The 16,501-nt window shown below is 39.3% G+C and overlaps 1 protein-coding gene across 4 annotated transcripts in view; it reads right to left on the reverse strand.

Moving 5' to 3' along the window:
- CDH12 (cadherin 12) overlaps nt 1–16,501 on the reverse strand; it is a 652,689-nt gene that overhangs the window by 167,257 nt on the left and 468,931 nt on the right. For all 4 annotated transcript variants that reach the window (XM_084880772.1, XM_084880773.1, XM_084880770.1 and 1 more), the window contains one exon: nt 4,977–5,399. In XM_084880772.1, the coding sequence (XP_084736898.1) occupies nt 4,977–5,213 (237 nt within the window). In that variant the 5' untranslated portion in view covers nt 5,214–5,399. The remainder of the gene's footprint in view (nt 1–4,976; nt 5,400–16,501) is intronic.

Raw genomic sequence — 16,501 nt, forward strand, 5'->3', positions numbered from 1 at the left:
TCTGAGGAGATTAACCCTGAATTCCTCAGGGCCTCCCTGGAGTCAACAGTCATACAAGACTAGTGATTCATCATGAATTCATCCTTAGCCGCACTCTTTACTCTAGATCCGTGGTTGGCAAACTGCGGCTCACGAGCCACATGTGGCTCTTTGGCCCCTTGAGCATTTAGCAAAGGCCAGCTTAGGAGGACCCTAATTAAGTTAATAACTAAGAGCTCTGTACCTACCTATATAGTTTAAGTTTAAAAATTTGGCTCTCAAAAGAAATTCCAATCACTGTACAGTTGATATTATATTTGGCTCTGTTGACTAATGAGTTTGCCAACCACTGCTTTAGATCTATAAATGTATTCAAATCTCAGGAGTCCCTAAAAGGTGAGTGCAAAGTGCAGCCCACAAGACAATGCATCACATACCAAAAGAAATACTTGCTTTTTCTAATTTATATAGACAGAAATCCAAAATACACATGTGAGAATAGATATCAAAAGTGTGAGATAGTGAATGTAGAAACATAAATTGGATAAGAACAGACTTATTGATGTGGGCCAATTAAACAAATATCCCGCATCTAATGTTGCATTTAATCCTGTAGTTAATGTCGCAGCTTGGGGGTTAGGAAGTGATTCAATGTTTTGTTTGGCTGATGCATGGAGCAAAAGGTTGGCCACAGTGAATAAATGTGAAATTCCAGACCTGCCTTGGCTTATTGGGGGAAGGAATTGAAAAGCTTAGGGAAATTGGAACGCTAACACATTTGTCATTGAAGACCTACTCAGCCACTCAGGCAGGTTCCAGAGGACACATCTTTCACCATGATGTGGAGAAACAAGCTTCTAATGGGAACTCCTACATCTTCTCTGCAGCCAGGACCAGTGAGAACTGCTCCCATGGAATTGGGGAATCTACATGCAATAGGAATAATTGGATCCTGGGATGACAGGGATGGGGTGGCAGCATTCAAAGGCAAGGTGGGTATGACTGCTATAATGGACAGCAGAGGTAAAGCAGCTTTCTGAATACTGGGACATGCCGAGATCTATGGTACTGGCATTGTTCCTACAAGTGAAATTGATAGGAAGACTATGAGATGCTTACTTGATCTTTATCAGCAAAAAGTTCTAGTAAACACAAGTTTAACCTGAATCATAAAAACAGGGACTTACAGCCCCTCCATCAATTTCCAGACTCAAGTTATAGACCCAGAATCCCTTGGACGGAAAAAGGCCTGGTCCCCTTGAGCAAGGGGCACATTATACTATAAATTACAAAAAAAAAATGTATACAGTTAATCTTTCTTCCAGCTTTCCTAAGAAGATTTTACTAGGGTTATGTGCATAGGGGAGGGAGGCAATGAAAAAAAAAAGCAGAAAGTTAGGAAACTACTGGACACTGGCTCTGAACTGACACTAATTTCAGAAGATGCAAAAGATCAGAGTTGGTCTACCAGTCAGAGTAGGGGCTGAAGGAAATCAGGCAGTCAATGGATTTTAGCTCTGGTACATCTCTCATCTGGGCCAAACAAATCCGCAAATCCAAACTATAATTGTTTTCCCAGCTCTGGTATATATAGTTGGAATAAATTGGAACAGGAATACATACTCCATAATTGTGTGTATATATTCGTATGTGTATACACACATACATTATATATATATATATATATATATATATATATATATATATATATAATAATTAGAATAGCTAAACTAAGTTTATCTGTAAAGATTCCTTGAGTTTCCAGCCTACCAGCCTACCCTGCAGATTTTGGGCTTGCATATACACAGTCATATGTGATAAATTCCTTAAATAACTCTCTCTCTATATATATGACTCTCTCTTCATCTCTCTCTCTCTCTCTCTCTCTCTCTCTCTCCACACACACACACACACACACACACACACACACACACACCACACTATTGGTTTTGTTTATCTGGAAAACACCAGTTAATAGAGTATCTGTCATATCACACTGGGCATACCATAGATCAATCTCTTTCATTTACACTTTTAAAATGTATTCACTGCTCCCATCTTTCTCCCTTCTTTGAGCTCTAGAGAAAACCATTAAAGTCAATTTGATGAAGGTCACCTTTGGCTCACTAACTGCCCAAACCAGTACAGGCTTTTCAGTCATTATTTAATTTGACTTGTGGAGTTTGACATTTATCATTTCTTATTCTTAAAACTTTCTTTTAATTTATTATCCATGAAACTATCTAATTCTTCTTTATCTGCTTTGAAGCTGAAAATCAGAGCTCTCACATAGTCTCTGTAATTTTTTTTTCCTAGGGTGTGTTACCCACATATGTGAATTTGGCTTCCATCTCTACACCTATTATTCCTATGTCTCTCTGACTACTACCCCAGTTTGGTCTTCTTGAAAGGATGTCAACATTAACATTTCTTCCCTTTAAATATAACAATTGCTCAGGCTAATGTCCACTACGCTGCTCAGAACACTCACACCCCCATAACTTCCTACATAAATAAATTATTTTATATTTGAACCGAGGGAAATCAAATTTTCCTCTCATTAAATAAAGCTCAAATGATGGGTAGTATACCAAGTAATGTTTTCCATAGATGCTCTAACTGCAAAGAATCAGTTAAATATGAAGCTCAATTATAGTAGTTTGGCAGATTATTGTGCTTAGTCTTTTTGTACTTGCTTTTTTTTTTTGTAGCATCGCATACAATATTATTAATAATATTTAACTTTTCTACAGACTGTCTCAAAGTCTTTCTATAAAGCGCAAGAGCATGAATATATTTATATATGTTTACACACATATAATGGCTTAAATTGGTCCCCATGTTATCATATTACTATTCCCATGTCTAGAATCATCAAGACAGAGTTAATTAAACTTTAACCATTTTTCATGTGAAAATAAGATTTTGGCAACTGTTGTTTCATTTGCATTGGAAACTCACAATGCCTCAGAACCCTGGGTTCATATTACAACTTACAGATGTGGGGCCATCTGTCTGTGAAAATGTCTCAATTTAATAATAGGCTCAAAGTCATACCTCTTTTCTTTTTAATCTATTTATAAATACTAACTGATCTTTTTAAATGAGTTGGATGAGTTCCATTCTGCCATAGCAATTACAAAGGTGGAATTCTGGAATACCAAACAAAACTTGCATAAGCAACTCCTGGCTCCACTTTACTTTTGTCCATTAGAAGATGAAAGCTACTCTATTTAGGACAGACTAGAAGTAGTTTCATTAATTTTTCAACAGAATGTCCACTTTCTCACCTCAAAATTGAGCATCTAAAGGCTATTGTTCTGCTTTAATCCAAATACCAGAGCTTCCCTTCACATCAGACATTCACCAGGAACCTCTGCTCCCTGTCATCTGTCATCAGCACCGTTGAGATAACTGACTCCCATGAGGCAGTTTTAGAGCTGTGCTACTCTTTCATTTGTCTTGGATTTCAAAACTCAATCCTTAGATTAAAATTAACACATTTACCGGCACAACATGAACCTATCTCACCATAAAAATGTTTTAGTGATTATTATACACTGAGTGGCCAGATTAATACGATCTCTAAATGCATAATAATCTGGCCACTCAGTGTATATTCTGTATAATAAAAGGCTAATATGAAAATTGTTCCCTTAACCAGGAGTTCGACCAGCAGGCAAGCCGACCAGATGCCCATGTCCCCTCCCCCTGCCCATGAATTCGTGCATGGGTGGGGTCTGGCAGCTTGGACAGGGGGAGGGAACATGGGCATTTGGCCGGCTTGCCTGCTGGTCGAACTCCTGGTTGAGGGGACAATTTTCATATATATATGGTTTCTACTTAAGGACTTTCTGTACCATATTATTCAATATTCCTTGAATACCTTTCCAAAAAAATTCTAAAAATGTACTGCAAAACATTAAGATCGTAAATGGATCTTTTTCTTCAGCCTAACATTGAAATCATAAGACTCATTATGTGTATCATTAGTTTAGGATTCCAGAAAGTTCAGAGGACTTTAATGTTCAAGAGACATGCTCTCCTATATTATCAGCTACTAATACCCCTTTTACTATGGCTTCCCCTTTCTGTCCTTGGACTTCTTTTAAACTCTCTTTATGCGTATCTGCTTTTACTTTTGTTCATACCATGGCAAAATCTTTTGGAAAATCTTTTAGAATATTTAAAATCAGAATACAATGAAATATTTACTGTTCCAGAAAAAAAAAAGTTTTCTGGTGCCATTGATAAGTTCTATCTATTCTAGACATTAGTAAAACTAGTTTATTTAAGGAACATAACAGTAAAGCTTAAATGTGCTGAAACAGACATTTTCCATCATCTATTTTGTGGTGAAAAAAATATCCATAAACTTCTAATATGACTAGAAAATTGTGCACTGTGCTGAAGATCAATGTGTATGTATTTGGGTTCCAACATTTTTTCACCTGACCGTAAATAGCTTCACAAATAGCTTGCAAAGCAAAGCATATAATGAAGAAATTATTTATAAAGGGTGAGCAAGCCAAGTCAAATACTCCAGAACCACAATGCTAATTATATGTCATGTTTGTAAGGTGAAGAGGGAGTAAGACAGCTTGGTCATTCAAGGACACCAACAGCGATTTAGAATATTTATACCTGGTGATTTTTTACATTTTTCTTTCAGAAGTAAACAATTTCAGGATGAGTTGATGTGCCAAAGGAGCACTTTTAAAGACTTATATGGTATATTTTAACTTTATGTTTAGCAAAGAATATAAAAAAGGAAAAAATATATTAACCAGCGATCATTCAAGTAAAGATAGATTACATTATATTCCCCGAAGCTTCCCGGGGCCACTGAGTCAGGAAGGAAAAACAGGTTTCTTGAATTTGATTTCCAGTGTTCAAGTCACTGGTGTGTCTCAACTCCTGCACAAAACACCCACACCCAACACACAAGGCATCACACCCCTGCTATCAAGCGGTTGTCAAAAGAAGCAGGCCATTACCTTTCCCACGTACTGAGGCTCGGAGCCCATGTATTCTTCCAGCACAAAGAACTGGTTCCATACCCAGCCACGCTTAACTCGTTGGAAATGCAGGCGCCGCCCTGGCAGGTGGATGACATCCTCTCGTGGCTCCGTGGCTGACGTGTGCTGTGGCTGCGGCTGTGGCTGAAGTGGTGTTAGGAGGCCTCCATCAAACAGGACCCAGAGAAGCAGGGACAGGCAGTTCCTTGTAAGCATTGGCGAAGGCGTTCCCGCAGTAGGGTGATAAAAACTCCAGCACTTAATGCGGAACTGTGGGATCCAGGTTTGAGGTGTCTGTGGCCTCCCCCTCGTAGCTTTCTGTTTTATTGCAGAAATGATAATGCAGGCATTAATCCTTTTGATGAAACGGCTTCGGCAGTATTATATTCCATCTAAAGGGACCTATAAAACAGATTAACAGAGATACATTAAATGGCTAGAATCGCATGATAGTCATCAAAACTCTCATTATAGCTGGCAGCTTTTGAAGAAACAGAGAGGGCTTTTTAAAAAAATATAGTGATAAATGTTCATTGCTATTCAACCTGTTAATTTTGTTAAACTAGCTTTTTATAGACTGAGAAAGTATTAGTTGCAGTGGAGCAAAAGGTGTATCATACACAGAAGCAATATTTTGTTTAATTCAATAATCATTTTAGGGATAAAACAGGGATCACTGATTTTAAAGGGAACTAAGAGTGAGGTTTTACAGCCTCAGCCCTGTGGACATTTCGGGTTGGATAATTCTTTTCTGCTGGGAGCTACCTTGTCCATTTTATGATTTTTTTTTGGAAGCATCTCCTTTCCTGTGGTCAATAGATAACAAAGGAGCATTCCCCCCCCCCCCCCCCCCCACACACACACACCCAGTGTAACAAACAAAGATATCTACAGACATTATCAAATGTCCCCTGGGAAGAACAGGCCGAGATTGAGAACCACAGATTTGCAGAATAAGAGAAAACACAAACAATTTTTAAAAAAGCAAAAAGTTCCCTAACACAAAGAATAAGACCATTCAAGAAAACAAACAAAAACAAGATAAATTACTAAATGTAACAATAAATGATCTTAATAAAATATGAACTATTACTAAACTGCCAGATGGCTTTACAAGCTTTAAATTAAAAAAAAAATGCTCTCTAGCCTTGAATTCCAGAAACCCTAGCTATGTGGGAATTATTTTGTAGAGTATGTCCAGCTCAGGGCAATATTGGCTTCCTACCAGCCGGACAACCTCTACTCGGCATATAGGTAAAATGAGCTTTACATTTCTCTTTAGAGCAAACATCCCCCCCACTCATTTATTTAAGGTTTACTGACTATCTACAATATACTAGGTCATTAGTTATACAGTAGAGAAGAAGACAGACAAATTCTTGCCTCTCTTAAATCAGAAACAGCAAACAAACCAGTTACCAAATTAACAAAATTGGGTAAATGTGCCAATGCTGTAAAAGTAGGCAAGCAGAATGTCCTGATGGCAAAACTTAAATTAGCAAATTCAATTTGGTGAAAGCCTGCGATATGTGACAATTATACTAACAGCTATAGGAATAGGGGCATTCTTGTATTTTGCAAGCAAACGAGAAAGACATGGCTTGGTTTGGGGTGGATTTATATTTAGAATTAGGGGTACAGAGTCCACAGCCTATGAGGTTTTCAAGAGCCAGATATGTTGGAGGCCGGAAAATACATATACCCTATTTCCCCGAAAATAAGACAGTGTCTTATATTAATTTTTGCTCCCAAAGATGCGCTAGGTCTTATTTTCAGGGGATGTCTTAATTTTCCATGAAGAAGAATACGGTACACATTTATTGTTAAATGAAAATAAAGGAAATTTATTACCTGTATACGGTACGGTAGTACGGTAGTTGTCAACACAAACCAGACAAACTGTGAATCCTACAGTATCAAGAATTTACTCATTTATTCGATGACAATCATGTCATCATCTTCTGGAACATCATCATAACAATCCAATTCCTGAATTTCCTGGTGAATTTCTTGTGACTCCATTTCTTTCAGAATCAGTGGACCAAATCTCTCATGTTTAGCCTAGGGGGGCTTTATTTTCAGGGGATGCCCTTTATTTCACTCAGAAGGAAACCTGTAAGTAAGTCTTATTTTCAGAGGATGTCTTATTTTCGGGGAAACACGGTAATACTTCCAAAATAAGAGAACTGAAATCAAAATCAATGCTTGTTTAATTAAATGTTTATAAAGAATGGCATTGTGTCCACCTGTCCATTCAGTTCAATACTTATTCAGTTACATATAATATAATAAAAAGTACAATGCACTCTTCACAGATATTGAAATGTCAACATTTAATGTGAAAACAATTCCCCATGCTTGAGACAAGATGTGAGATGAAGTGTTATACTCTAAAAGCATTCTATTGTATAAGGACACTCCAAAATAAAATATGGCATTTTTAATAATCTGAATGGATGACACTTTTAGACAGAAACATAAGTAGTATGTATTTTATTGCATCTTTTCAATCTGGAAAATTAATGTTCATAGAAAGTTAATTTTGACCTATATTGTCCAATATGGTAGCCACTACCCATATGTGGCTATTTGGTTGAAATGTGTCAATTTGAGATTGTGACAGGCTCTGCTTTCAAACTGTGTACCAGAATCCAAAGACAATAGGACAACTGAGAATTTAAAATACCTCATTACTCATTTCTATATTTATTACTTGTTGACATGCTAATATTATCATAAATAAAAGTAAACTATTATGTTAATTTTATCTCTTTTTACTTTTTGAAGTGTTTAACTAGACAATTAAAATTATATATGCAGTTCACATTTGTGGTTGGCATTATTTCCTGTTGGACAGCACTGATTTAAATAATAGAGTTCAAATCACAGGCTGTGATTTCTAGTTAAGTCATTTATTCTTAACATTCAAAATGGAACTTCAGACATGAGCTGTATCATGCCTGTGTGACGATATATTTAAAAGGTCAGAGGATATTTGCAACTGTTTTCAGTATCTTCTATGATTCTTCCTGTACTTATGCAGTCCTCGCTCAGGCATGCTCAGACACATGGGGAGGAAAACACCAATAGAGAAGATGAAGGGTAAGACTTCCCAAACCTAGTCTTGTACATGGAGCAAATTAGATTGTATTTCTGCCTTTCTGTTCCATGGAAATTTTCTCCGCCACTTTTTATAAGGTGTGAAGTATGGAATTTTAAAGAGCAATGGCACCTAAGGTTATTGCCCTAAATAAAAGTCTTTTTATTTTATAGTAGAGATTTTTGATATTGGATATCTGGGTATTTTCATCTTCAAGGTCACCACTCTGATTCCAGCTATCCTTTCCCCCTTTTTAGCCAAAGGCGTCTAAAATCTGAGTTTGAATCCCTACTAGAGTAATCTTTTAGAAATTCTAATCTACCCATGGCATTCCTCACCTGGTATGTTAGAACAATGTGAGGGGATTGACTAACAAGTGATTGATAAGTAGACCAGAATCTATAATAATAAAAGCATAATATGCTAATTAGACTGGACACCCTTCCGGGCATCCTTCCAGACGACCTTCCAGACAAAGCCTGGGCTGCAAGGGAAGCCTGGGTCCCGGGTGCGAGAGGGAAGCTGGTGCTGGCAGCCAGGGGAAGGCCAGCCTATTCTTGCATGAAATTCATGCATCTGGCCTCTAGTGTGAATATAACATAAAAAGTGTGCCGTTTCTTAAGTTAATTTCCCAGCGCATTAAATATTTACATCACGGAAAGCAGAAACTGCACACAAAATATTGTACAATAATTAGGGCTCAAGTTAACTGGAGGAATGCAGCATGGAACAGGATTCCCAGTTCCCTCACACACACATTCTGCTCTCTCCTTCGGCTCTTGTTGAACACGCTCTACCTTAGCGTGCTGTGTTATCTACATTTTATGCGTACATTTTCCTCTTTTTCTTTCTCTAAGTAGGCTGATCCTTACTTATCCCTGCCACCAAATCACTTTTAGCATTTTCCTTAAAATAGAATCAAATGTTTACAGAAATAGTGATCAGTGCTTTCCTCTTGTATGTTCAGCACCTGTGCAACTGCTCCGTGAAGGAGAGTCTCCCATTATACCCATTTTACAGTTAAAACAGGAACAGAGCAGTTAAGGGACTTGAACATGGTCCAAGCATTAACACCTAGAGGCAGCTTTGGATTGGGGCAGTCTGCTGGGGAGCCCATCCTCTTGGACGCTGTACTAGGCTGCCCTGTATTAGTGAATGCGTAAATAGAAGAAAGCACCAAGGCTTCCAGATCCTAGCAAGACAAGCAATGTGAGTTTAAAGACCTGAGTTCTGCCCTGACTGGTTTGGCTCAGTGGATAGAGTGGCCTGCGGACTGAAGTGTCTCAGGTTTAATTTTGGTCAAGGGCATGTACTCTGGTTGCAGGCACATCCCCAGTAGGGAGTGTGCAGGATGCAACTGATCAATGTTTCTCTGTCATCAATGTTTCTAACTATCCACCTCCCTTCCTCTCTGTAAAAAAATACACACACACTCACACACACACACACACACACACACACACACACACACACACACACGCACACACACAGAGCTAAGTAGGTGTTTCAATACTGAGCAGCTTAATTTTTCTTAGACCCAGTTAAGTCTTCTGTAGATTGAGAAGCTCTAGGCTATCAGATCAATATAGTTTCTCTGAAGTCGGGGTACTCAGGACTCCCAGCACTCAACTACCAGGATATAAAAAGAGACATATAATTCTAGGCAGAGGTGGAAAAAAACAAAGTCACCTAAAAGCAATAAGTGACAAGGCCAGGATGTTAACAGGATTGAATGGTGGCTGAAAAGTAAGGGACTGCACAGCAACCCAGCTAATCCACCCAGCAAGGTGCTGGACAGGCCCCGGCCCCCGGCATAGGTGCTGCTCAGAGGAAGGTGAGCGGTTTTAGCTGTGCAGGCTTCCTGCAGTTCCCTTGGACTGGGGATGCCGGGCAGGGGTCAGTCAGGGGAGAAGGCGGCTGGTCAGACCTCCTTAACAACTCCAGCTTTGGGAGTCACGTCCAGCCTTGGTATGCACAAGTCATAATAAAATGCATGAATAAAAAGATGGGCTCTAAAACAAGACAGATCTGAGGAATCATTTCTCCTGAAGTCACAGCATTGTTTTATGCTAAGTGAAGTCTGGTAAAGTAGCATGTGCATTGTGGGGGCACAATCAGCAATGCTCTGTCTGTGGAGCTATATACGTGATAAAATAGAAACTTCATATTCCATCACAAATATAGTGTGTACACTGTGTGTTTTGTAACCCGTGTTATTGCACTAGATCCTAAAATCCCTTCCAAGTCTCTAGCACTGCAGCCTCTCCGTGCCCAGGTGAACAGAGATTATTTCCAGCACAGAACGCTGCTCCCAGAAGATCCCAGACTCCAGCCACGGTTCAGCGGGAGCTTTGAAAGGGCTGTATCACAGCAAAAGTAACGCAAGGAGATGAAAGGACTCTGATTCTTAAGTGAAAGGAAAACAACTCTCCCAGGCACAAAACATAGCCTGACTTACAAAGAAAAAACTATAATACTGCCAATCCGGGTCCACTTGCCCAGCACTGATGGTGATGTGATAAGAGCAAGAAGAGCAGACTTGCCCTGGGGTGGCAGCACCCCCTGGAAACGTGGGAGCCTTAAAGAAGACATATGTGATACAATGAACATCACCAGAGCTGTGTTTTACTCCATACATTGGATTTGGGATATAGTGTTTAAAAAATTATATTTGTCCATTATTCCTAACATTTTGTAGAGGTGAGGTGGCTTTCCAAAGACTTTTCCAATCTGAGTCTCCGGAGTCAAATAGTCCTTTTAGCAGAAGGGTGATTTTTTTAATAGTCCTATATCAAAGCAAGGGATACTTGGGCGTGAAATAGCCAATGACAGCCTTTCTGTTAAGTGTGCCCAGAGCAAACAGACATAAAAAGGCTGTGGTGGCTGTTGGTATTTATATAGTTTTGGGTGTGTTTGCTTTTAAGAGCAACTTCGGATGAGAAAATCTTATTTCATGTAAATTGCACTGCAGGTCTGCCTTTGTTCGATGTTTTCTTGGGCTGACAGATGTGTTAATTATTACAAATGGTCCTCTGTGAAGGGCAATGGTCCAAGGCTGCCTGTGAATTGGAGAACTCTTTCCTGGTGGCTATGCCTCTGGCCCAGCTGTAACTTTTTAATGGTAACATAAAAAATTTCATTTCCCCCTTCTCTCTAGTGAAAAAAAATATTTTAATTTGAAATAATATAGAGACCTTCTTTTTCATATTATGAAAATATGGCAACATTATATATGTAATCCAAAAATCATTAAAATGTCAACCATAAGCTTTATACCTCACTTTATAGAAATGTTTACCTTCTACACATTCAATTTACAAGTGATTTAGCTACATTTTAAATTCTCTGCTTCATGTTGTATAAGTTCATTATCTTCACCTTCATGAATCATCTAAAGCTTTTAGGTCAGTCTGATGATTTAAGAATTGGAGTCCTAGAAAAACCACCTGAAGGTTTGAACAGAGACATTGTGATGTGACGCGGTTAACCTTCTTCAGAAATGAAAGCAGCTCTTGGAATCCTTTGGGGATAAACAGACATTCCTACTAAACCTCACTTGGTCCTAGTAAACTCACATCAAAATAAAAATTTGCTATCTCTGTGGTTCAGCAAAACCCTAACCCCAACTCTTTATTTTAGAAATTTGATGCTGAGAACTAAAAACGGAAAACCAATTTCTCTTGCCTCTTAGGAGTAAAACAAAGATGCTTAAAAGTGATAAATACTCTATGGTCTTAATTCGTAGAGTTTATTGACTCTTACTCTCTGATTTGCCCAGTTCCTACTCTCTAATACACACATATATACATATATACATATATGCATTATGCATGTATAACACTGGATATCTTTCCTGTAAATGATGACAAGGGACACAGACAATAGATTTGGGAGCACATTCACTCTCACGATGGAAGTTTGACTGCATTGTTAGAACACCCTTGATATGGCATTTTACCTTTTAGATCTTTCTCTGAAAAACCCATGACACCGGTCTAATCATCAGGAAAACATTACACAAATCCCAACTGAGTGACATTCTATAAAATACCTGAGCAGTAGTCTTGAAAACTGTGAATGTCATCAAAAACAAGAAAAACCTAAAAAGCTGTCACAGCTAAGAAAACATGACAAATTAAACGTGATGAATGTGATCCTGGAACACACAAAAAAAGGACATTAAGTCTAAGGAGATATGAATAAAGTGGGGACTTTAGTTAACAATAATGTATCAACATTGATTATTTAATTATAACAAATGCATAATATTAATGTAAGATATTAAGTATAGTGTTAACTGGGTACAAGGTACTATGAATTCTCTGTAATATCTTTTCCATTCTTTCTGTAAATCTAAACCTGTTCAAAAAGTAAAGTTTATTAAAAAAGAAAAGGAAAAAAAAAGGAATACTTAGAATTTGTAGCAAGGATTTATTATTATTTTTTAAATCAATCCTTATTGTTGAAAGTATTACATATATTCTTTTTTTTCCCCACCATTGATCTCTTCTGGCCAGACCCAGAGGCTTGATTATGGCTAAAAATGGTGCAACCTACTTTCTAACAGATACAGGAAACAATTACATAAAGTAATGGGACAAGAGTAGGAGGAAAATTACGTATTTAGAGACCTGTTTGAAGATTACCTTTGTGAATGATGGAAATCAGTCCTAGGAATAATTCAAGGGCTGAAAGCCACAGAATCTCCATTCTGATTACAACTTCACCATGCCTGGATGTCTACTTTAAGATGGAAAATAGTTTGGGTTTTTATTCTGCATTCAAATTCTGTATCAACAACATAAGGCAAAATGCTCCAGTTGTGGTAGACTGAAGAGGGCTTACAGGAAGCCAGCCAATATGGGATGATGGAGAGCTGCTTGGATAATCAGCCTAGAGTAAGATTAGATTAATCCCACTTTTAGCCAAACAGCCAAGACGGTGAAGGATCTTCAGTTTCATCACACTTAAACTTCACCGTCCTGAATTCTCAATCGTATGCAGTTTAATCAGGGGAGAAGGAAAACAAAAAGTGGTACATTCTGAGAATGAAATCTTTAAAGGGTAGGGCACCATACTTCTGGAATGGCACAGTGAGTCATTCAGCAGACACCCTCCACAACACAAAAGCAATTTTACTGATGGAATTATTTAAAAACGATCACTTTAAGTTTGAAGCATGTACAGCAAATGTGGAGACACCCATGCAAAGAAATCTACTCATTCCTGGTAAAAACAGCAAGAATCTGTGACATTGAGTTTCCTTAGGTGATATCTTAAAATGTATGCCTTCCAGGTCTGTGTTACAGAAGCTCTCTTCACTGGGCAGGAGTAACCAAGAAGCTGGAGTCTCCCTCTTCACCCAGCTCCTAGGCTGGAGCTACGCTTTCATCCCTGGAAGGAAGGCTGGCAGCCATGTTTCTCGTGCTCCCCTCCCCAACCCAAGTAGCAGAAACTATACTTCATGCAGGTGGGGATGAGAGTATTAGACTCCCTTTTCCACCAGCCCTACTCACAGAGTGAAATTCTACCGCACACACACCAAGTAAAGAATAATAGGGCCCAACTATTCCACTAGCTAGCTTGCAGACAAAAATTCCACATATGTAGCAGCAAAACCAAGGAGAGTAGGATTGCTACCTCCCACCACCACCGACACCCACTCAGAGAGAGGGCCACCGCGCAGGAGAAGTGAGTCCTTGGTTCTCAGCTCTGTTTCACTGGTGCAGACATTCCTCCCAGGAAGGAAGAAGGCCCAAAAGGCAGAGAGCTCCCCCTCTCTGCCTGGTAGAATACACTTCGTTCTGAACAGAATGTGAACTCCTTTTCTAGGAAATTGTTGAGATGAATAGAGATCTTAGTAGAGAGCAATATGAGGAAGCTGTAGATTATGATACAAGCAAAGGGCACAACAGCTAGAAGCTTAATAGAGAGCACGAGTCAGAAAGACAACCAAGAGGAGCCCTGTGGGATTGGTCAGCTCCAGGGGCTGGGAAGGTTGTGCACATATGCTAAGCTGAACTCACTCGGTGGCGATCACTGGAGGGGAGGAAACAGATGTGAGAGCATTCTCCAGACCCATCAACACAGACAGGAGCCGCACTGGCACAAGAGGCTTCAATGCATCTGTAAACACTGACTGAGCAATAAGCTACTCTGACCCAGGGGTAACTCCCAGGAAACCAATCTTAAAAACTATACTCATCCCTTGAAGTCTGGGAAAATGTGTGCATTTCCAACCTTGTGCACTCTCAGAAGCAATTAGAGATGAAACCTCCCAGGTACTTGTCCCCAGCTAAACATGGAGCAAAAATAAACATGAAAATGCGTGCGAATTCACTGCTCAGTAATAGCAGCCTACATTACATATATCCAATGGCAGAGTAAAAATGTAAGTGGCACAGTGGGCTCAAGCACAGCCATTGAACAGTGGGTGGCTTAAGCATACGCAGGGCCAATACCACATGTAGCCAGGTTAAAAGGTCAAGTGAGGAAACAATAGGAATGAGGATATCAAAGATTGCATATTGTGGATGCAATAGGCATTTCCAAATGAGCCCATCCAATTCACTGAGCAAATACATCACCTAGCACACAACAAGAACAATACCCAGGGGAGGGGTCTGGAGTTTCACTGTCCACTGCTGTTACAATATATTATTTATAAAGTTCAGTTTTCAACAATTATATGACATGCAAAGCCAAAGGGAAGTGTGACCCATACATTGGGGGCGGGGGGGGGGGGGGGGGGGGGAGAAGCAACCAGTGAACTCTGTCTTCAAAGGGTCCAAATAGTGAACTTAAAATACAAAGGCGTGAAGCAGCTGTAACAATCATGGACTTTTGACTAATAGCTCTCAGCCTGCAATGAAGAAATAAAGAATCTAGGGGCCCATTTACAGGATAAATCTTTAGCATCTTTATATAACATCATTCAATGAAATGTTATTTGGTTCTGAAAAAGAACAAAGTACTGAAATGTGCTACAACATGAACAGCATTAAAAACATTATGCTACATGAAAGGCGCTAGTCACAGAAGACTATAGATATAGATATAGATATAGATATAGATATAGATATAGATAGATAGATAGATAGATTTCATTAATAAGTACCCACTACTGCCACTATAGCCTGAGAGAAATCATCAAAAATATGTAACCAGACTTAGCCAGTTTTGCTCAGTGGATAGAGGGTGGGTCCGTGGGCTGAAGGGTCCTAGGTTTGATTCCTTCTAGTTAAGGGAACATGCCCAGGTTGTATGTGGGCTCGATCCCCAGTGGGGAGCATGTAGAAGGCAGCTGATCAATGATTCTCTCTCGTCATTGATGTTTCCATCTCTCTCTCCCTCTCCCTTCCTCTTTGAATCAATAAAAAATATATTTTAAAAATATAACCTTATGGGGGTGACTCAGACAGTACACAGGATTTGGCCAGCAGGCCATAGCTTGCTGACCCCTAAAATTGGAGATTCCTTTGAGTAGTACCTTTTGAGAGATGGAGTGGAAAAATAACTCTGAAGTCGTTGATAATTAGGTATCAGCATCATACTTCCATCATACTTCCATCTCAATAAGACAATCAGGTTTGTTTAATTCTGTTTCAAATACAGGAAATGTTTTACAGTAAGGTTTGGAATCCGGGGAGGTGTTAACTAAGACATTATGATGCCTAGGGAGTTTCCTCCTTCTTTAGCCAACACGTATTCTTTGTAAGTGAAGGATGAGCTTTCAAAGAATATCCCTCAATTGCTTGAAAGGGTAGGTACCCTTCAACACACAGTAGGAAACACACCACACGTAGAGTGAAGAAGAGACACTAACCTGCACTCTTGTTAATGACGTAACTAAGTCATTAGAGGCCCTAAGTAATGTCCCCAGTGGGACTCGGGCATGTTTCCTGCTCTCGTGATTAATGGATACAGTATTTCAGCAGATGCCTGCTCTGCCTTTCAGCACTTGAACCAGATGGGTGACAGAAAGAAAAACAAAAGCCATAACTCCATGACAGCTTCTAATATTGAATCTTGATGTTTCTGGTTTCAAGGAGCGGATCTAATGACATTTCTATCTTTTATATTATTTTTTCTCTCCTCTCACCTTGTCTCTTTCTCTCTTAGGAGTTGTCATGACCTTAACATTGGTGAAAAACACATTAACATTGAACTCTAGGAGAGGATGCAGGTAGCTCTCCTTCTTATAGCTAGCAATCGAATGATGGGGTCTGGGGAGGGAGGATCTTAGCACCTGCCCAGCTGCTCTGCAGCACAGACTATCTCCAATGATAAACAAACTGTCCTCTACTTGCTGGTGTGAGCACGTAGATGGATATTGACTTGGGCAGGTGCTGAGCTTTTCATATATTGCATTTTGTTCCCTCTCAAGTGCCACCAGAGTCCCTAT

This window comes from Pipistrellus hanaki, assembly GCF_964339955.1.
Source record: "Pipistrellus hanaki genome assembly, chromosome: 4".
In the NCBI taxonomy this organism is placed as follows: domain Eukaryota; kingdom Metazoa; phylum Chordata; class Mammalia; order Chiroptera; family Vespertilionidae; genus Pipistrellus; species Pipistrellus hanaki.